Source organism: Canis lupus, chromosome 23, assembly GCF_003254725.2.
Source record: "Canis lupus dingo isolate Sandy chromosome 23, ASM325472v2, whole genome shotgun sequence".
Classification (NCBI taxonomy): domain Eukaryota; kingdom Metazoa; phylum Chordata; class Mammalia; order Carnivora; family Canidae; genus Canis; species Canis lupus.
Genome location: NC_064265.1, coordinates 49,125,272 through 49,148,895, shown reverse-complemented (window position 1 = coordinate 49,148,895; position 23,624 = coordinate 49,125,272). Strand labels below are relative to the sequence as shown.

General features: G+C 38.8%; 1 protein-coding gene across 6 annotated transcripts in view; it reads right to left on the bottom strand.

Moving 5' to 3' along the window:
• Positions 1-11,796: 11,796 nt before the first annotated feature.
• Positions 11,797-23,624, bottom strand: part of MME (membrane metalloendopeptidase) — a 96,051-nt gene continuing 84,223 nt past the window's right edge. For all 6 annotated transcript variants that reach the window (XM_025436126.3, XM_025436125.3, XM_025436127.3 and 3 more), the window contains 3 exons: positions 20,716-20,811; positions 20,311-20,387; positions 11,797-13,034 (listed from right to left, as the gene is read on the bottom strand). In XM_025436126.3, coding sequence (XP_025291911.1) covers positions 12,935-13,034; positions 20,311-20,387; positions 20,716-20,811 — 273 coding nt within the window. In that variant the 3' untranslated portion in view covers positions 11,797-12,934. The remainder of the gene's footprint in view (positions 13,035-20,310; positions 20,388-20,715; positions 20,812-23,624) is intronic.

Here is a 23,624-nt window from a genome sequence, read left to right as displayed (position 1 = left end):
TTGAAATAATCATCAATACATTTACTATCATACGGCAACTTTATATTTTTCTCATTAAAGAACTGATGCACAGAAAATGCATTTTCCTGCAATATGTTTAAAGTGCCATTTTGTGAGCCTCCACTCTATTTGGGGAATAGGATTTGGGGAATCCAAAATAATTTCACCCAACCAATTCGAATGGGTGCCAGCTGTAAGCACGTGGCACACTCATCACTCATATAGGCGCCTACCAGCTGAGGAGCAGCCCTGCCTAGGCGTGGGGCATGGCCATCAGGAGTTTGTTTAGAGTGAAGTGAGGAACCTAACAAAAGGTAATCATCCTAAGGGATGTGAGGGTTGGATTTTAAAGTTCGGTTTAGCAAAAACAAAACAAAACAAATTAAAAAAGGGAAGAAAAGAAAGAGACAAACCCTGAAGCAGTCTCTTAGCTGTAGAGAGCACGCGGATGGTCACCAGAGGAGAGGTGGGGCGGGTTGGGTGATATAGTTGAGGGGGATAAAGGAGGACACTTGTGATGAACACTAGGGATTGTACAGAGCTGTTGAATCACTTTGTGGTACACGAAATTAATGTAACACTGTGTGTTAACCATGCTGGAATTTAACAACAACAAAAAAATTTAAAAGTTTGGTTTTAGAGAAAGGAGATACTGAGCTCAGTACATTATCACTGAGAATGCTGCCTCTAGTTCTAATCTGAGTCTTCCTTTAAGAGGTCTGCAATGACAAGGGAAATAAACACCATATATGTGTATATTCTATGCCATATAGCACCATATATTCTTTTTTTGATAGCACAGTATATTCTATAATTAAAGCATGTATATATAATATATATTTAATACATGCTTTAATTATACATATTATATATAATAATTATAATTATATGTAATTATATATATAATACATGCTTTAATTATAGAATATACGGTGCTATCAAAAATATATGTATATATTCCCCCTATAAAAATAAAAATCATTTGGGATGTGGGAAGAACATAAGGTGTCAATAACATAGTAGTTGATGCAATGGAAAGAGTCTACGCTGGAATCTTTGGCAGTAATAAGAGACAGAGCTCACAGGTCGGATGACAGTGCCCTCGGTGTCTGGCACCAGCACTCTGGGAGCTGTAGCACGGGGAACCGGTCGTGACATCTGTCCCATGGGGAACAGCAGGGGTAGCCCCCTTTGTGAGCACTGGAGCACAATTCTTGCTTTGGGAATTGGCATGAATAGGAAAAGTTTCTGCAGACGACGGGCCGGAGAGGAGGGAATCCTTCAGTGGTCAAGCACACTGGCCTTGGTTTGACATGGAACATGTGTGTGGTCCTCACAGGACCCTCAGAAATATTTGGAAGGAAGTTGAGAAGATCAGAAATTTGTTCCTATCTAACGAATGGAAGTTAAAGCAGAGGGAAAAGGTTTGGGGACATGGACTGTGACACTTTCCCCACCACCAGTCCCCGCTTTATAGAGTGAATGCTCTTCACCCACTGCATCTAGTGCTTGTGGCCTTAAGGGATCCAGCTCCAAGCCTTGCTGCCTCACTGCTCTTGGACTTTGTCATGGATTTGCCCTAATTCCCAGAAGAGGGAGGGGCTCCAGCACAGCACACTTTCTATTCAGGGAACAGGTAATCCCGAGGCTGAAATTAAATGAGCCTCCTCACTAAAATATCCTCCCCCGCCCTCATTCTTTTCAACTCTACTGTTTCTTTTGTGCTGCCTTGACCTCCCTTGGAGGGTACTATTTGCTGCCTCTGATTCAAGGCTCCACAGCAGAATGAGAGCCACACTAATAAGCAAGTGTCCCTTGTTCTAGTCTTTGGTCACCATTTTCTATTCTAATTATGTTTGCTTATCGTTAGTCTTGACTCTTACCTTTAACTTGTTAATTTTAATCTGGCAAAATGTTTTACCAGAGGAAAGGATATACAAGTCACTTTACAAAATAACTCAAAATATGGCTTTGAAATTGGTTTAGCTGGAATATATTGGAAATATTTTGACAGGTGTGCTTGGTGGTAGAAGGACTAAGTACAATGACATAAACTCAGCTCATGGTCTCCAAACAGAAAAGAATTTGAGTGCTACAATGTACTGGATGCTGTGCCAAGCCCAAACGGTACGGTGGTGAAGAGGTGGTGAAGAAAACAGACCTGAACTCTCGTGTTGTTCACTGTTACATCAGCACAATCCCTTTTCTTTCTTTCTTTCTTTCTTTCTTTCTTTCTTTCTTTCTTTCTTTCTTTCTTTCTTTCTTTCTTTCTTTCTTTTTTTTTTTTTTAAAGATTTTTAATTTATTTATTCCTGAGAGACACAGAGAGAGAGAAAGAGAGAGGCAGAGACACAGGCAGAGGGAGAAGCAGGCTCCATCCAGGGAGCCCGATGTGGGATTTGATCCTGGGTCTCCAGGATCACACCTTGGGCCGAAGGCGGCGCTAAACCACTGAGGCACCCGGGCTGCCCACAATCCCCTTTCCTGACAGAGAATCAGGCTTTACATTTCAAATGCACTTACAACATGTAAACTTCTTAGCCTGGAAGTCTAGATCCCCACAATTTGGCCTCAAACTACTTTGAGAAGTGAATTTTCTTCTGGTTAATTTTAGACAACCCAACTGGCTCTTTGAGGAACTGTCCCATTTATCCACTTTGACCCAAGTTGTTTTTCTCTTAGAATTCTTGTCTTGCTATTTTCCCTTTAAAAATCTGTCCATCTTGGGGCATCCGGGTGGCTCAGAAGGTGAAGGGTTTGCTTTCAGTTTCAGTGTTTGCCTTCAGCTCAGGTCCTGATCTCCAGGTCCTGGGAAGGGCTCTCTGCTCAGCGGGGAGTCTGCTTCACCCTCTCCCTCCCTCTCTCTTCGGTCCCCTCCCTCATTCATGCTCTCTCTCTTTCTCTCTCTCCCTCTCTCAAATGAATAAATAAAATCTTCAAGGGCACCTGGGTGGCTCAGTGGTTGAGCATCTGCCTTTGGCACAGGTCATGATCCTGGGGTCCTGGGATCGAGTACCACATCAGGTTCCCTGCATGGAGCCTGCTTCTCCCTCTGCCTGTGTCTCTGCCTCTCTGGGTCTCTCATGAATAGATAAATAAAATATTTTTTAAAAATCTGTCCATCTTTAAAACCTAGCTTAATGATGTATCTTACTGAAGCCTTAGCTAATGATTACAAGGGGATGTAGCCTCCCCATTTGAACTTCTTTATCATTTCCATCATGACCAAATCCTGTATCATAGTTATTCTGACTTCAGTTAACCCTCTCAGGTTAGCATTAGCCCACATGTTGCTGTTGTGTGAACTGGAGGAAGGCGCCCCTTTCTCAAAACACCTTATGTTCATCTATTGGAAAATTGTGACATGTCAGAATAAGAAAGCTACAGCCGTCCGTGAGCAAAGTTACAAATACATAAATCTATTATATCTCAGACATATAAGAAGTCCCCTAGATTGTGTTCCTTCAGGTGGCCACCCTGGTTTCACTTACCGGATTTCGAGTTGCCTTTGGCCATGGCCAGTGTTGTGCTGGTAAATGATGGAACACCTGGCTCTCTGGGAAAAACAAAATCAATCAACCAACCAATCAATCAACCAGCCAACCCTGATTTGCAGTGTTGGCTGATCTCAAGCTTCCAAAATGATATCAACAGGCTCTCAGAATTCATAAAAATTTAAAAATCAGCTCTCATGAACTGGTCATAGCTGGCTCTAGCATAGCACAGGCTGGGCTTTGTTCATTTACTTTTCTATCTATAAAACTCAGCAAGAATGAGGAAGCCCTGAACAATGTACATATGGAACTTAACAGGTGTACATTGAAAAATCGGGAACATTCTTGGTATTGCTACCAAGGACAGCACACGCTTGCCAATGTGACTATCTCCTCTTTATTTTTAATGTTTGAGCACTGGGGCAATATGTCTTTTTTTATGACACACTCCTGAGGCTGAAGTACAGAAGTTCCTGAGAACACAGCAATTCATTAGCTTTGCCCTAAGGTAAAAATAATACCTATAAATAACCTTTCAGGAAAATGCAATATGCCAAGTGCAGTAAAATCTCAAGGCTGCTTTATGATTAGTATTTCCATGGTCCCGGGTTTCTATTTCCTCAAAGCTTTGCCTAAACAATCTCTATTTTAGTTACTTTAGTGGATAAAGCTATAAATATTTTCCTGACATATTCGTGCTTATGCAGGGAGGCCCTGTTGGTAGTTAATTGGTTTGCATGCTAAGATGCAAGGTGGGTGACAGGCAGGGCTTGTTAGGTGTCAAATGCCTACACTCTATAAGGTGAATTATATTTATTTTATAAAGGCCAATGTTTTAGTGTTGTGAGTGAATCAGTTATGACTTCCGATTAGTGGAGAATAATGAAAATTCCTATCCATTTATTTCAAATGGATGTCATACCATCGCAGATGATAGTAATCATTCTTTGGTTTTATATAGTCACGTACATTTTGCCGTTAAAAGATAATGTCTGAGCTTAGCCTAATTTTCAAAATATTTGAATATTTCTGAAGTATTATGTAATGAATATTTATTTATCTCATGTATTTCCTATGGCTCCTGTAACAAATCACCACAAATGGTTTGTGGTTGAAAACAACACAAATCTATCATTTTACAGTTTGGTACGTCAGAAATCTGATAGGGGTCTCCTTGGTTCAAAAAAAAGGTGTCAACAGCGCTGTGTTCCTTCCAAAGGCTCTAGAGGACAATCTAGTGTCCCTTGTTTCTTCCACCTTCTAGAAGCTGACTGCATCCCTTCCTTGTGACACTCTCCCTCCACCTTCAGATCAGCCACAGCTGGTGGGTCTCAGTCTGGCCTTTGCTGCCTGTTTTCATTTTTAAGAACCCTTGGGATGGCGTTGGGCCTGCCTGGATAACCCAGGATAGTGTCAGGATAGTCGCAGGTCAGGTGAGCGGCAACCTTTCATTCCCCTTGCTCTGTACCCTAACATAGTCACAGGTTTTGGGAATTAGGATGTGACCTTCTTTGGAGGACAAAGGCACATTTACATTTTTACTCTTAACTTCACAGCAGATAAAGTTTCAAGAGAGTTAAATATCTTCCCCAAGATCTCTGGGCCAATGCCTTTTTCTGAGCAAGCTATCTGAAGAGAACTTGACTAAAATTGTTTTCCCCCAAATGATCGTCTCACTCAAATCCTCAATTTTGTTCTGAGTGTGTCCTTGCTTTTGCTCTTTACTTTTGAAGAAATCCTCTGCTGTTTAAAATTTGCACGTTTTGCGCCTTTTCTGTTTCAACAACGTCTAGTGAGGAAAATGATTTCAAAGGGATCAAGTGAACGACTCACTCAGAGCAACATGAAAGGCAACAAAGTAAAAAGAAAAAACCAACCCCCCCAAAAAAACAAAAAAAAAAAAACAAAAAGAAAAAAACCAAATACTAGCCTTTTAGCTAAAAACCTCATGTTTTTAAAGACCTGCGGGCTTAGTTAGTGTCAAGGAAAAGTCAGAGGTGCCCCGACTTTAATACCTCAAGGTATTAATACCTTTAATTTAATACCTCAAAGTATCACATCTCAGTGCGGCCCTTGCTGGGGCCGGTATGGTGTTCATCCCTGGGAGGTGCATGTGATGATGAGGAAATTGAGGCAGAGAGGAGCCCAACGCTTGCCGTGTAGACATTTGGCTGGTCTTTGCTTTGACCTTGTGTGTCCCTGGGGCTATCTGGCTCTCTCTGGATTCAGATTTTTCCATAACACTGTGCCCTCGTTCCTCTGCACGATGACATCTTTTCACCATCCCGAAGGAGTTTGGTTTGCAAAATACCCCATCTGCCTGCCTTCTGGTTTTGAAAAGGCTTTGATCTTGATTCTGATTTTTAACTCTTAGACCATGGAAATGCAGAGAAAGAGTTATTTGCTAAATGTAGTGATTTAGCACCAGGACTGGAATGAGAGGGGAATTCCCAATTTCCAGGAGTAGGAGCAATATCCTCAGCACACGACTGCTAGCAGGTGCAAGAAATGCACGGGACTTCTTTCAGAGCGGAGTGATAATGAGTCAACTCTGGAAATAGCATAAGACACCTGAATAAATAAGGGAGGCTTCTCTTTCAAGAAATGCTCACAAGACCCGTCAAAAAGCCAACGGTGAGCAATGGGTAGCTGTGTCAACAGTCTCAGAGCACATATTCCCCACAGCTGTGTCTGTCATCCCTCCATTGTGGAATTGTGGACTTCTTCCTCTTGTTGACTGATTTTATTTTATTTTATTTATTTATTTTTGACTGATTTTATATTTGAGATACACTTAGCCAATATATTTTCTTGCCTCCTTCCCCAAGTGTCCAAATCCCATCCATATTATCACGTGCAACTTCAATGTTACTCCTTCCAGCAATGCCTGGGCAAGGCCAGGAAAGAAAATTTTTCTGAATTCTCGAATTTTGTTTTCTTATGTCTCTTGGCACATCACACATTCAGCTGCATTTATTTGTGTACATTTTGGATGTCTCTACTATATTTAAAGGCCAGTTGTCTTCATTTATTTTTATCTTCTAGTGGGCCCAGCAAAAGATAATCTAATAAGCCTTTGTATGTGTGATATGGTGCATCACACATAAAAAAAGTGCCTGATGTTTCATCAATGTATGAGTGAAAGGATGAAGGGAACAAGTGTAGTTGCCAGCCAGAGACTATTACTTTGTCTTGTTCTTCTTTTCTAATTATTTTTATTTTTGCTTCTAATATAGTGTCTTGAACACAGCAGATATTTTAGAAGTGTCTACTGATATAACTTCAAAATACTTAATGTTCTTTTAAAAATCAAAATGGCTTCTGTAAAGTCCTAAGAGAAATTGGAAAATACATTATTTTTCATTAATTTTTCTTAAAGGATGTGTTTTGGGAATTATTAGCCACAAATGAGTTTATTTTGATAAGCTGAAATGCATTTTATAGTGATACAGAGAGCTTTGAGAGTAAATTTATGTAATTTTGTTTCAACATACCCTGGTTTGGTCCCTGGCCTTATCATTTACTACCTGTGTAAATTTGGGCAAATTAGTTAACCTCTGCGAAACTCAAATTCACCATCTCTAAAACCAACAGTACCTCAAAGGTTAGTTATATTAAGTGGAAACTGTACAAACAACCTACACTATGTGCCTTACGATAAATACTAAGTATTATTTCTCTTCCTTTCCACCTTCTTTTATTCTTGACTTTCAATTTTCTTAAATACTAATTCTAACTAAAATGAGTGCCCTCATTTTGATTCCACAGAATTAAAGTTGACACTTCTTTAAAATTTAATAAGCACAATGTAATCCAAAGTGAGATGTCTTGCAATGCATTAGGAAGCATCTAGTATTACTAGTGTTTTGGGCATCGTTTTGGCTTTCTCTCTTAGGAATATAAGATTTTTCTTCTTTTGGGGAGCTACCTTTCTCTGAGGACAGGGTAAGGGGATCAAAGATCATAATTTCCTCAACCTCACCCCTTCCCCATGCCCTATCCACTGAGGAAGACAGGTTTCCAAAAAGGGCTTTTTCTCTAGGATTTTCACTGGGTTTTCTGTAGGATATGAAGTGTGGATTGTAATGAGATCCTGTCCTTCACCTGTGAAGGAAGCAGAGACTCATGGTTGACCATCATGGCTTTCTTTTGGAGAAAGGAAGTCTGCAACAATAAGGTAGACCCATGGAAAGAAGGCCCAATTACTCACACATGCCCCACATTTGGTACTGTGGATCAAAAGTCTCCAACTTTGGCTAAACTAGCATTGAGTACGATCTTCACATTCACGACCAAAGTCAAAAATAACCACATGTAAGCAGGGAGTTACCTGAGATTCATTGTATCCTGCTGCCTCCTCCCTGTTCAACCTCTTTAGTTTCTGACCCCAGGTAAATCATGGTGCCTACCAAGTGGAGCATTTGGGTCCAGTCACTGTATAGCTTACTGGCTACTGTTTCAGTCATAGGCTGTAACCGTAACCTTGGCCAGGATTTGGTCAATGCTAGGATTTTGTATGGGGTGGGGGGGAGACCAGGTGGGAGAGAGTGGCAAGATTAGCATTTTCGGTGGGGTTGAACAAAAGACCTCTGAAGCATATGTTTTGTTCTCAGTGAACCACTTGGAGCACAGTCAGTAGAAGGTCCGTTAAATTCCTCTGCTCTGTGTGAACAGTGTTTGTCAAAGCCACCTTGGGAAACAGTCCATGCTGTGGTGAAAGGGGTTCCTGACCAAAATCAACTTTACTGGATTCCTTGGGTCTAAATTGCCTGAGCTACCAAAACCGAATAGCTTCTTAAATAAACACACCTTAAATTCAAAGGAATCAGGTTTCCTTTTTTGAAGGTCAATTTTCCCTTCATTCTTCTCCATTTCATCTTCTCTCTCTTACTTCCTCCTTTCTTCCAAATACCATTTTCTTTTTTTTTTTATTTATTTTTTATTTATTTATTTATTTATTTTTTTCAAATACCATTTTCAAGATGACTTTTAAGGTTAACGTTTTCACCTCACAGAAATATTTTTTTTCTCTTAGAAATATTTAAAATGCACGAGAAAAAAGGAAATAAGAATCACTACCCTAATCGTTCCTTATTAATTTTGGGCACATAGTCTTCCAACTCTTTCTCTAGACAACAATATTTTAACACAATTGAAATCATAATGCATATCTAACTTGCCTCCTCTTCATATTTTCTTTGGACAAATCTAAGCATTTTCTCCTATTTCGTTTCTTCCTTCCCAATGCTTTGATATTAAACGTAAAGGTGCCTTGAACATCTTAGCATCACATCTTTGATGCCATATTTCAGGAGACACAGAGCATGTCAGCATGTGTGTTGAAAGATTTACACCAAGGTGATCAGATAACTCAGATACTACACTTGACCCCATTTTTGTCTTCCTGCATATAGAATAAATAAACTTTGAGGATGCATTATACTTTGATATGATCAGATCAGAGATGACATCAAGTGCATTTACAGGAGTCGAATCAGATGTTAAGAGGTCTGATACCTGAAAAAAAATTATCGTTAGTTTCAGGGTAAAAAGGAAATCCATAAATAGAAAACTTAGTTGCAATTGCTAGACTTCCAGCCTTTTTGCACTGTTCAGGCTGAGGGCCCATCATTAATTCTGGCAAGAGTCAATGATCATTTTTCTGCCAGGCTTCTCTTGCACAACCTAGAGGATCTGCTTTGTCAAAAATAAAATAGAAGCACAGTAATTTGGCTATAAGGTTGACAATAACAGTAGTATTTCTCACTGTTTTAGAAGAAATGTAAAATACAAAGCAGTTAAAATTAAGACAACCTTGTTAAGGAAGAGATTAGAATGCAATATATATGTGGCACTTTGACAACAGTCGTTCGCAGGCTCCTCTCTTCACCTGACTAACCAAAAGTCACATCCGTTAGCCCAGGGATGATGTGCAAAGGCAATTTTAGTTTCTGCCTAAGTCATCTGGTTATGCCTGTGACTCCTTATAACATTTGGCAACCTTTTCACTGAACTTTTGCAAAGAAATCAGATCAGAAAGCTGGTATCTTTGGAAGAATGGGGATAAATAAGAAAATATTGGTGTAATAGTTTATATCATTCACATTTAAAAGACCTGATTTGAAGCCAGCAGCAAGTGTGAGATTGCAGAAATGAAAGCTCTGTTTGGTCTTAACATTTTTTGAGACATAAATGCTGTGGAGGTTGACATGGGAGACAGGGGAGGCTGGATTAGGCATAAGTAATACTATCAAAAAGTTTGTTTTTATTTTGTATTTTTGAGACTGGAACTGATAAAACTTTCTGAATTTCCATCTTTGACAGGGTGGAGTTTCATTTCCAAACTAACAGTTATCTTTTACTTGGATAACTCCATCTGTGACAACGGGAATAAAAGGACTTTCGAGAAAACCAGTAAGAGCAGCATTGACCCTAACAAGATACAACTTCAGTCCCTGTCCTTTGGACTACAATGTGGTCTAATTGGACTCAGGCATTTACATGAGGGTTTGGAAATTATCTTACCCAACAGTTCTTAACTGGGGAACAGATTACAAGCAAAGTCTCTTTCTCTCACTGAGAACTACTGATAGAATCGAATTTTCTTTTATTTCAGGTGGGAAAAGAATGACCCAAGAGAATGGATCAATGCCCAAGGTCACTTCGTCATTAATGGCAGGATAGGACTAGAATAGAAGACTCTTCTTCCAATATAGCAGCCTGTCCACCTTATACCCAGAATTCAGATGGACATTGATTGCAGCATAGAGGCTGACTCCTTAGCTTTGGTGTTGAGAACGTCTTTCTATCCTCATCCCTTGAGGATATTGGCTCCCAGCCCTTAGTGTCTCAGTTTCTAAACTCTTTCCTTGACCAGAATTCAGCCACAGTGAAATTGGGTTTATGTGTGAGATTACAAGTGGGCCTTACCTGATGGAACAATACCGAATGATTGAGAGTGGTTGGGAGAGACCAGTACAACTCAGCAACCATGCCATATGCAGTTAATAATGTCCTCGTGTGCGAGAGGGGGAGTATCGGTCTTTTCACTTTGGGGTATTCCTTAGTCCCAGGAAGTTTGGTATTTCTAGACCTAGGAGAGCCAGGCATTAGAAAGGTTTTTTGTTTTCCAGAAAATTTCACTCAAGTCCTTCCGTAAGAATGGGATGTCTGACATTTTAAAGAGTAAGGAATCTAGTGTCTTTTTATAATTTGTACTAGTTGCCCTTCTGCTGCTCTGATAGGATAGAAATGACATGATTAAAAGATAGTTGTTCCCTTCAGAACTGGACGCCCCTATTGCTCCAGCCACCAATATTACTTACAAGTGTTTTCAGTTTATTTAAGGAAATATGCCCAGAAGTATACTTCGAATTATCCCTAATAATGGTGGTAGTGAGATAAGAAGAACAAGATAAGGATATCCATGGCTAGTTTTAAAACTATATTTTCAATATTTATAATAACTTTATGAAATATTTATAGAAATGAGCTCATTAAAATCTCAAAGTAAAAAAAGATGGTATTATGCAAGTTTGGATGCTCATAACTGCACCATTTGTAACAGCCCCAAACTGGAAATTTCTCAAGTGCCTACCAACAATGGAATGGATGAACTGTGGTGTAATCACAATAGAATATTATAGAGTAATGACAAGAAAAGATCCACAATCAAATGCAACAATATAGATGAGTCTCAAAATGTAACACTGAGTGAAAGAAGCCAGACGCAAAAGAAAACATGCTAATTGATTAAAACTGATGTATGCTACCAGGAGTCAGGGCTGTACTCGTCCATGGAGGAGAGAAGGGGTGGTTGGAAAAAAGGACTTCTAAGGCACCGGCAGTGTTTTGATTCTTAAAGGTGCTGGTTACAGGGCTGTGTTCAGCTAGAGAGAGTTCACTTTCTGAGCTGTATACTTACGTTTAATGGAACTTTTGTGTATATACTTTAATGACTTTTTCAACAAAGGTAAATGGGCCTTTTTCAAGAAGAAAACCCGCACTCATATTTGGAATAGAAATTCCTAATTTTCATTTTTGTTAGGAAATACAAGGATTTTGGAAGCACGCCCCTTTTGTAAAATGCCAATCCAGTAATGAAATTAGCCAAACCAGCCAAAAGGATGGGGAAAGAGAAGACAAAAGTCTCAAGAAATGAGTTCCTATCAGGGATGAGACAGTCCCCTCCCAGAACTCTATGTGAGTTAGGATTTTAGAAGCAGGTCTGTCCGGGGAGGGGAGGCCTCTCATCTATCTTCAGAAATGCACTTTCCAAAGCTAGACAGCTGGCACAACAGGCTTGGTGAGTAATGAGCTCACAATTTCAATTTATTATCAAAAAATTTCCATCAGATGACAAACCTGAAAAGATACGGAGATGCAGAGCTACAGAGATGCAATATTGTCCTTTTATCCTAGCCACCTCAGGGACAGGGTTTATTTTGAAAGTCCTGCCTGTAAACCACAGGTCTCATATCTTTAGACAACTGTCCAATGGCAAGTTTTAACCCAGACTTTGTGCTTAAAGCTTTTTATCAATATGATTTATAAGTTGAAAAAGTCTCAAATCTTCATCTGTACATCATTTTACAGATCTTGGTTCGTAACTATTTATCTCTGTCGGAAATGTCAATATTCAATGATTACCTATAATAATAATTACTTAGTCATAAATGTAGTTAATAATTAAATATAAAAATTATTATTTATACATTACTACAAATCTCTTAAAAAGGTCAAGTTTTGAGAGAGAGCGAGAACAAGAAATTGCTTAGAAAATTGCAGGGAGCCTCAAGAACTTCAGTATCCGTGAAAGCAGGTACAATGAAAAACAGTTTCAAGACATTCATTTTAGCCCTAAGAGTAGCTTAAAATAAAATGATCTCATAATGAATAACTGGTGATCGGCAAAATTGGTTTAAAATTACATTAAGTCCCAAGGCCCCAACATGTATAAGAATTCTTTGGAAGAGTTCTGTAGGAGCGGAAATGTTGCAAATAAACGTAAAAAATAAGTAGTTAGGCTACGTGTTTTCAACCCTCATGCCACTGCTGTGTTTGGAGCCAACCGTATGCTTCAATCTCTTTAATCTCCCTTTGATTAGCAATCCCAGTCTACATCAAGTGGTTAACACTGTTTTCAAGAGACGACATCAAATTGGCAGATCATATGAGAAACAGAAATGAATGGTAATATCTTTAGAGATCAAGCATTATTTACACAGTGAGAAGTGATTGGATAGACGCCAGACCCCCCCCCCCCCACACACCTTTTCCAGAATAACCTAACTTCATTTCTAATATGATGCTCTCTCATCTCTGTGCACTACCCCCATGTAATTACAGTGACTTCTGTGTCCCATTTTCTCTTCCTCAGGGTCCCCCATTTCTGTGGTGTTGGCAAGTCTAGCCAAGGGCTACATTGCTTTTTCTGAAGATCACCAAACTCGGCATTTCTTTTCTGGATTCATGTATGAATTCTTGCGGCAATGGAAGGCCTCTGAAAACTCAGGGGAGTTCTGCAAAGTCCCAATAATCCTGTGAAAGAAACAAAAGTCACTGTCAGTGTTCGATCCTTCTGCCCATACGACGTAGGAGCTCTACAGAGTTCCTCTATGTGAGCCTATTGAGGGAATTTGGAAGTCACAGCTTGAGAGGAAAAAAAAAAAAAGTTCTACTCATTAACAGGATTTTTAATGGACAGGTAACAAAGGACAGGAGTTCAGAGCACAGGTTTTGAAGACCGTCTGGCTTGAATCCTGGTTATGAGTTGTATTTATCTAGCGTTTCGGTGCTTCAGGTTCCTTTTCTGTAAAATGCATATAATAATCGTGCCTGCATCTTACGGTTGTCACGGGGAGTTAACTCATAAACACCCTCTGCATGTTGTAAAATAAATAATTCACATTCCGAATTGCAGTTGTTATAAGAAGGGTTTGGTCAAAGATAAAATCCTGATTTTTCATTAGATCTTGGAAGGGCTCAGACAGTAACTTAAACATAATAGACTTTAAATAGATACGTGTTGATTTGATCTAATAAGGAAGATCATTATTTTCTTTCTTTTTTTCCAAAAGAAACTTCACAGATATCAGAAACTGGATTCAGCCGGAGTAACTGGAAAGGACTGGCAAAAAGTCAATTTCTTCTTATCTCTGACCCCAATGGGCAAAAACAACACTGTCCAACCCACTGTCGGCACCGAGCAGTATTTGTGGGGAGACCTAGGTCAGGACAGTGATGCGGAGCTGATATTTTCACATCCACCCCAAACCAGCTCCTTCCCTTCTCTCCACCACACCCACCTTCGGTTGGGAGGGAGGGCAGGGAGGCAAACAGACTAGGGAGGTGGGAAGCCCTCAAGCAACTGGCAGGAGAGTATGTTCCAATTACTGAGATCTCTGTACGTGGCAGGTGTGCTAGGTATAAATATTTGCCCTCTTATCTTCTCTAACCCATTCTCCACACGGCTGAATGATCTTTAAAATTTAAATCAAGTCCCCTAATCCCCTTGTTTGATGGGGCTTGAATGAAATTCACCCTCCTTTCCATGGTCTCCAACATTCTGATGTCTCCGGCCTACCCTCCCGGCCTCCTCATTGTACGTTTCTCTTCGTGTTTCTCATTAGGCTCAAACGACACAGACCTACGTTCCATTCATCCAACCAGCCGATTTCTTTCCCTCTTCAGGGCCTACTGCTCCTATAGACCCCACTCCCTGGAAAGATATTGCCCGGTGATGACATGATTTACTCCTCCTCAGCCTTCGTGCTTCTACTTAAATACTCCTCTTCAGAGGCTTTCTTCAAATAATGTCCCAACTAGGTCCTCCCACCTGTAGTAGTCCTATCAGCTTGCAATGATTTGTTTTTCTTTACTTCCTGATATTCACCACGCTGTAACCTGAGGGCACAGCTCTGTGCATCTCTTGTTCCCTGCTGCCCCCGCCCCCCACTCAAGTCCAGCACAGTGCTTTGTATATTGTAGGGCTTGGGATATACCTACTGAATAAATGAGCCTGTCGCTGGTCATGGTGATCACAAGTATAGGAGGGATGGGGCATTATAAAGAAAAATACTGGTTAGCATTTTTGTGTTTATTTGCTACTATGGACCAACTATGAGAAAAGAAAGCAAGCATTTCTTTTCCTCACCCCCATTCCAGGAAAGACCGATCCATATCTAATTTCTCAAAGGCTGACTTCCTAACGTGTCAACAATTACCACATCAACTATCTCTCAATCCTCAATATCACAACTTCCGTATCGTATCCTTCGGGGAGAATGTAAACTTTGTGTGTGTGTGTGTGTGTTTTAGTATTCCTAGAGGAGTCCTAAAGATTAAGAGATATCTTCTTGGTATGGGAGTGTTGAAGTGGGGTGGGGGCTAGCGCTGGGGAATTTACACCTATTAGTCCACCTGAGATGGAGAAAGCTGGCCTCCCCAGTGCTGAGGAGGGGCCCGGTATTGGTGGGTTGTGTGAGTGACCAAGACGTGCCTCCCACACTGAGCAGGGCCCTGAGAGGACCTCTGAAAGGATGGGATGTAATGTGGGGGAGCCTAAGCATCAGGAGCAGTGGTTCCTGAGGCCCTTACCCACAACCACCAGAAGGAAATGGAGCCACCTGATTTCAGATAGAGCCCTTGAACTGCAGGCATAGCAGGAGTGGCCACGGCAGACAGGAGATGAAGGCTAATTCCCTAATTTCTGGGTCTTGGGATTCCTGTATGACTCTAAAATGGAGTATACTTAAACTACTAAAATTAAACTTCTTACCTCTCTGCTTAGGGTGGGAACTTGGAATTGAATTAATTTTCTAAAATAATAATAATAATAATAATAATAATGTCTTTTCTTAAATCTGAAGGTTCAAGAACAAATTCACTTGATACTTGGTCAAAAATGGTCATATATGTGGGAATAAAAATATTTTATTTTTAGTCATCTCTATACCCAACATGGGGCTCTAATTCACAACCAACCCCAAGATCAAGAGTCCCATGCTCTACTGACTGAGCCAGTCAGGCGCCCCAAAGAATAAAAAGATTTTAGGCATCAGGTGTTTGTATTAGTCTTTAAGTTCCTAGGCTCATAGACTCTGAGACAGAAGCTTTGATTTATTTAATTTAATCCCCTTTCCACTTGAGGAAGCCTTATGTCCTGGCTTAGTGACAGTCATCATGGTGGCCTGATGGTTCCTCAAATTGAGCAGGAAGCTCCCTGATGGACAGGGAAGGCATCTGAGAGCCACTGACTGGAAGAGCTGCACTTTTTTGTTTTCGTTTCAATAAACTTTTCTTTTTTTTTTGAAGAAATGTATCCTAGATGTAATCATATGGAGACAAGTACTTCAGTAAAATGTCCAGACCCATGACTTAATTCTATAGTTGTCATAAAAACATTAGGGAAATGAAAAAAACCCAGACGCCTCAAAGAAGGGAAGTCTTCACAGAGCACCAATGGCAGTTAGCGACATCGCGACACTCAACCTAATGCGCACTCAGCTCTCCATTTCCATTTCAGCTCTTCTCTTTCCATCCAAAGGCTTCACTCAGATAATTTGGTTCTGGATAATTAGGTCAACGTTATACCAGGATTTCGCTTACCTTCCCAGCACTCTAATTAATGTCTTATAGTTCACATCAAATCTTTGGATGGATGATGTAAATAATCTATTTCAGAAAGCGGTTACATTATTTAATCAAATGAATCCCTCCTCTTAAGAGTGGGGCTATATTTCACTAATATTATATAAGCGACTTACTTGAATTCCATGGTATATGAAAACTGTGCAGTATTTTATTATAACTGAAGATAAATGGCTTTTGTTGATTATTTCTTAAAGTGATTTACTTGAAATTTTACTTTATTATATAAAATATTTTATTGTACTGTTGTTGTCTATTCCTCTGGCAAATAACCACTTGTTTTAAAAACATCTGAGCGATATGGGGTTGAACATCAGGTGACCGAGAAGACTACTCCTGCCTGCGCTTAACTGGATTTTTTAATTACTAAATGAGCTTTTTGCAATTAATAGGTCTTCTGACAACCCTTTGTTCCTTCTTTTCAATGAATGACTTGGTTACAAGGTTAACAAGCTTCATTCATAAATAAACTATCTAATCTTTACCGTTAACTGTTGTTCATGATTTTGTTAATTAATGTAAGGTCACATTGATCAGCATATGTCCCACTATAAATTCACAAAGAAATAAATGTCTGAATAGATTCCCAGATATGAAGATGAACAAGTGCTACAAGGTCCACCAAGATCCAAACTGACATTTACAAAATATCAGAAACCGAAGCTAATATTTAAGGGAAAGAGAGGAGACATTAGTATTTCAGAGGATTTAGCATGCACATACTAAATCATGGAATAGTAGGGAACAAAATCACCATAATGCTTGAAAATGTCTACATAACACACTAGAAAAAATATCTTACAAAAAGGACTAGGAATTAAGCTCTGGGAAAAAATGCCTTGCTTTATTAGTGGTGTTAGTTCTATAGAGCGTCCTTTTATTCTGACTGGAAGATGACGTTGAGCAAATTAAGCACCTAAATTAGCACCTTTTCTGTTTAGGTAGCATACACACTGATATCACTTTGTCCCTTTGGACTAGCTTTAAAAAAATTATCAGGTATATATTGTTTAGAAGTATGACATCTGAATAACTTTAAAGACGCATTTGCAGATTATATGGTAAATTTTAGCAGAACGGCCATTCCAAGCGACTGTGGATGGTTAACAGAAGCTGAATTTCCAAAAAAGAAGCCATTTAAATTGTGAGTTCAACTTCTAAAACATCAAGGGGAAATGTTTTTATTTTAAATACTAAAGTTTTAGAAATTTATCTAAAGTACATAAGACTTCAGATAGGAGGAATAAAACAATTACAACTCAGACCCAACAAGGTTTATGGATTCAGCTTTATATCAAGTATATTTTGCCTTCTATTTTAATACTGTGGTATTTAAGTATAATGTTACGAAACCTCCCTCTATTTCAGAAATGTTTCTACAGAAACCACTATGCACAATTTCTCAATAGCAATTCAATGTCTATCAGTTTTTAAGGCTCTTTATAAAAAATGTTTTACTTTGTACAGCCAGGAAGCAGCCTGTTTCCAAAACTAAATGTAACCTCAACCTTTTGCCAAGGAAATCCCTTTACCTCCAGAGAAAATAATAATTTCCTTGACAAAGGGTTGGCATTCCATTTACCCTTTTTAAAAAACAACACATACTTTTCTTACTATAAATGAAAAATAGTCAAAGAGGCATCTTTCACACCACAATAAAGTTGCGAATAATTTTACGTATTTTATAATAAAATAATGTGTATTTTTACAGATAGCAAATTTTACATATTTATAATAAAATTGTTTTCAGTTTAAAAGTGAGAGTAGAAAACAGTTATGTATTTACCCACATATCATTTAACCAGTGATCAGTTACTGACATTCTGATTTATCCAGACATAAGACATAAGCAACAAAACACCCTTGCCTCTCAGGTAATAAAAATTGTTGCAAAGTCCAAGTATTTACTCATGAGGATTCTTATTCTGTTCATACTTATCTAAAAATAATCCTAGTACTAATTTTCAAACACATATATGTAATAGGCACTTCTTCTATGTTAACATTAATCCTCTTAACAACTCTCATGATAATTTAATCCTAATTTAAAATATCTAGAAACTGAGGGGATCCCTCAGTCCGGGGATCGAGTCCCGCATAGGGCTCCCGGCATGGAGCCTGCTTCTCCCTCCTCCTGTGTCTCTGCCTCTCTCTCTCTGTCTATAATAAATAAATAAATAAATAAACAAACAAACAAATAAATAAATAAATCTTTAAAAAAATTTTTAAAAATAAAATATCTAGAAACTGAGATACAGATGTTAAGTAACAGCTTATAAATGGCAAAACCATGGGTGGAACTCAAGTGTTTCTTACTTCAAAGCTTGAATTCATTTATTTTTTTATTTTTTAACCATGCAAGTCTAAGGATGTGCTTTCTGAGCTAATCAGAATGACGATATGGGATGGCAAAAGGCAAGCGATGTATTAACAGAAAACAGAACTAGGGAAGAAACAAACCAACAGGAAAACCCTACTAGAGGCCCTACTTCTAGAAGAAGCCAAAATGAAAAGTCGAAAAAGCATCACCATATCCTCATTGGTGGCTCTGTAGTGTAGGAATAAATAGCTACTCATACTGTAGCTTTTGAGGATTTCACTAAACTAATAAATGCTAAAATGTCAACCAATAGTCATAACAATAGTCTGTGTCATTTAAAAAACAAGGCTAGGTTTTGTTCAGGATATTGTGTTAATAAGGCAGTAAGGTAGAAAATGTGTTTTAAACAGAGAAATTTTAATCCAGTATTTAAGATAAAAATGTTAATGCCCGAGGGACAAATTTTAGCTATCAAAAACATTCAATTTGCAAGCTCCATTTTCTGAGAATATGCCAGGTGTACCAGGTATTATAATAATATTACTTAAATTCATTAGATTTTTATGCACACACACTTTAGTTCATGGGGATATGGAGGGTAGAGCTTTGACCTATTGGATTGTTATCATGGTTTATGTGAACTTATAATAATTGCCCTCTGTTGTCTTCAGAATTACATTCCTGTGTTTTCACTTCTGAAGACTTCAGGAAGGAAAAAGACAACTTCTAAAAACGAAAACAGAAAGTTTCTTGGATAAACTACCATGGGAATTGATCCAGTGACTTTTCCTGCTCATTATCTAAAAAGAAGTTAATTTGACTAGTCTAGCTAGACTGAATTTACCTTGGATTACAAACGTAATGGGCATACGATAAACAGTTGTTGAGTGAATGAATTTTGAAAGAACTGTTAAAGCAAATACTAAATGATGGTGATTCCCATGATGATGAACAAGCTGAGTAAACCCTTTAATTTGTAAATGTGCTATTTTTTGTTTCATAATTGAATTTTTTTTCCCCAGGCAGTATGATCCAGGCAGTATATTTATGTCTATTTTAGGAAGGGATTTTAAAACTCAACCCATTGATTCTCTTTTGTTCTCAAACTTTTCCAACCAAGTTTCAAAATTTTAACTTTGTTTTTCAGAGTTCCTGCCTGAGAAGTGTTGATCAGTAATGAAGTGTTACTGTATGTGGGAAGGGAGCACTAATAATTCAGTGCTAAACTGGATATATAGGGATCCAGGATTTATCATTTAAATGCTAGTTAGAGTGATTCTCTTCCAGTACAATGCTCTCTTAGATTTTCTGATCTCAGGACTTTGGACTTCTCTCAACCTTCCACTCTACAGAGCATTTTTCTCCAGCATCCGGTTTGCTCTCCGACCTCCGCTTCAAGGTACTCTCCCCTGTAGATCTGGGGATAACTTTATGCTGGAAAGCCTCTAATTACCTCTAATTAAACCACATTTCTCTTTATGTTGAATGCAAATCTTTCTTTGGAATGGCTACTCATTGGTGCTAGGCCTAAACTTTTCATAGCCTCTTAAAAACGTCTTTGTGCTACCTTTAAATAGGGCCACTATTCTCTGGCATCATCTTGGAATCCATCAAGCACTAAGCATAGGTCACATGCATTCTGAGGATAAGCGCAGTCAAGGCTATGATCATGTAAACAGGACAGTTATCCTGCTGTGTTCTGTTGATCCTATCCATGACGCTCAAAAAAAAAAACAACACCTGGATTTTCACATTTTATAGTCAGAGTTAGAAAAAGCCATTTCCAAATGTGGAAATAATGGAGTCAATATTGGAGCACCTTGACTGCTGTTCAAACCCACGCACCTGAAATTCCCTGGACTGTGAACATCTGTTTTAATGGAGTTGACGGCATACTCTGGCCTGTAGGTCCCACACCACACCTAGGGATAGGAACAGAAAAAGGAAAGTAGTGTGCTTAGGTTCAAAGATTATTTGTATGGGCAGGCCAGCTTCCTACTGCAAAAATTAAATTGGAATTCTGCATTTCTCAATAATTTACTCTTCAAATAATGTTCAGTGATAGGCAACCAGGGACATAATTACCATTAATATGAGCTGATAGTCTGTTACAAACAATGAAAATCAGTCAAGTCAAATGCTCTGCCACAACTGATTAAAACAAGAAAACTCAGCATGCAGTATCTAACTAACTATGAAATTATAACTCAAAATGATTTTCATATCTATCAATCAAGAAAGGTACAATACCTGGGCAAAGTTGAGGAAGAACAGCTGTTTGTGATTTAGGTCAAGTCCAGGAAGTAGTTTTTCTTCACCGTTCTTTTTAACATAATTTTGATAGGCCTAGGCAGTTAATGAAATAGAAACATGATGTTTATCATTTCTAAATTTATGTATAAACCTGAGCAAAAGACCATGCAGTCCAGTAATTAACCTTTTATATCAGGATCACCATAATAATGTATTTACACACGGCAACCTACAACTATTACATGGATTAGAAAGAAAGCCAGAATTTATTTTACAAATGCTCTGAAAATGTCAATGGTCAATAAATGTCAGTTGAATGGATGGATGACTTAAATAAATTATTAAAAAAATTATCTAAATGTTGTTTTGTAGGTAGACAGGTAAGTCTAGCCAGTTGGAAGAATGGGTTGCCAAGGGAGTTAGTCTGGAATTGCCATATTTAGTTCAGTTACTACTCTTAGCAAAAAAGATTCATACCAGACTTTCAATGATTCATGCCAAAAGTGAAAGGATTCCTTAAGAGCCCTTAAAAATTAGTATCCTATGATTCTAAGAATAAAGATGAGCAATTATTGTGGCACCCTGGAAGACAGGGCAAAATAGACTGAACCTCAGTTACATTAGGAATTTAGGTTACCTGAAGGTCAGAGAAGGGTCTTAATTCTTAAGGCTTTATGAATACTATTGAACAATAGTTTTCCTCTACTAAAAATATTTAAGGAATTTATGACAAACTTTCTGACATGTGTTACTTCCAATTTAATACAAATGAAAGTGATCAATTAGATAAGCAGAAGATATATTTCATTTCCTCCTCCTTGCCATTAACATAGATTTATTGAGTCTCTATTATGTAAAATGTTAGGAACATGGGGAAGACCTGAGCCTGCTCCTTTCCAGAAAGCTTACAATCTAGCAAGGGGACAGGGTATTAGATGTTATGATTTCATTATAATAAAATATTTGCACACTTGTAATTTGCTTTATTATTACAAGTCTAAACTTGTCTCAGGTGAAGCTCTTCATGGAAGTACCATCATCCCAGATTTTGGCTGCATTTTCACATCAATGATTTTTAATCTGTCTGAATATTAGAATAATCATGGGAGTATTGAGAATGCCAATGTCTTCTACATCCAGGCAAGATGGAGTGAGAGGGATTGGAGTTATCTTCCTACTGAAACAATCAAATGATGGACAAAATATCTGAAACAATGGTGTGCATGGCACTGGAAATCAGGCAAAAAAAAAAAAAAAAGAGTGATTGCTCTGACATGGTAAACAAATAAAGTATTATTACCATAATTGCCCCAGCTTATTGCCTTAAGCTTTTCCAGGGTACAATCTAAAGAAGAGAAATTTAGTTGGAGCCTAAGGGACTGTCTGAGTTGAGGAGAAGGAGCTGAGAGTTCAAGGACACAAAGAACAGGGTCCTAAGGAGGAGAAAGCTACATAGAAGAGGATCTCTAGAGATCAGATGGGCCCCTCAAGTATCCAGCTGAGTATGTAGGATGCATATGAGCACAACACCAAACACTAGGGAAGGAATTATGAGAAAACATTAGAGATAAAAATACCCAGTACTCACACAGGACAAAAATAGAAGACCTCAAGATTCACAGAGTAGGATCTTGCCTCAGCATTGGAGAATAATTGTCCCTAGACTGAGCATTACCCAGTCCCACCTAACAAGTTGTAAAACCAAGGTCCAAAAGGATCAAACCATTTCTGAGGAATCTCGTTGTGTCCAAGTATAAAGCTCAAGTACCTTTGTAGGAAAACAAAAATATCTAGCACCCAAAGAGGTAAAATGCACATTGCCTGGCATCTAGACAAGTATTGCCACGCATTCAAAGAAGCAGCAATATATGACTTTGCTGGGACTCATTCTTTTGGAAAATTTTCAGGCAGTTTAATTTCCCAAGCCTCACACTTTGATCCTTGGTCACTGCCAAGTCACAGACCCTACCAGTCATCTCTCCCACCCTGCTCTGAAACTTCCCCTTTCCGGCCCAACCACTGAGGCCCTCCTTCTTCCTTCTAACCCATACATTTCTTTTTTTTTTTTTTTTAATATTTTATTTATGTATTTGAGACAGAAAGAGACAAAGATAGCAAAGGAGAGCACAAGCAGGAGGAGAGGGAGAAGCAGGCTCCCCACTAAGCAGGGAGCCCGATGAGGGGCTCCATCCTAGGACCCTGGGATTATGACCTGAGCTAAAGGTAGATGCATAATCGACTGAGCCACCCAGGTGCCCCTAATACATGCATTTCTATGGTGGACAAATAATCCTACATTCTCATCCATTGCATACAACATTCCATTCATCTTTGTCTTAAAGAAGCCTGGTTCTATCCTGGGACACTTTGTCCCCTGTACCTTCTCAAGTAGATGCTGCTCATTGTCCCACATGTGAGCTACCTCAGGGTTGGGAGAAACACTCAAAATACTCTCATTCCTTCTTGTTGCTTCCAAGACCAGTACTCCTCTACTCTTGTGAAAAATCCCTACTTTTTCTTGTGTACATGGCATCAACTAGACCATCCTTTAATACCTGCTCTAATCATCAGATAATGACATATTTTATGGAGGATTCACACTGTATCTCTAGCTCTGAGAATAGTACCAAAAACACAGTAAAGTCCCCACCAAGTATTTGTTGAATGCAAGAACGAATGGAAGGCTAAATGAGATTCTAAGGGATGTTCCATCAATATGCTCCTCTGGGCATAATAGTCTAGATGACTATAAGGCCATGTGCTAGAGCTGTATCACTTCAGTCCCTCACTGAATCATTGTAACTGTTATGCTGATTATGGTTCCCAAATATTGCTTCACCTGCTGTGAAACAGCAGGGTCCTGAGGGTCTTGTTTACTACACCAATCAATGACTGAAATAATGCTT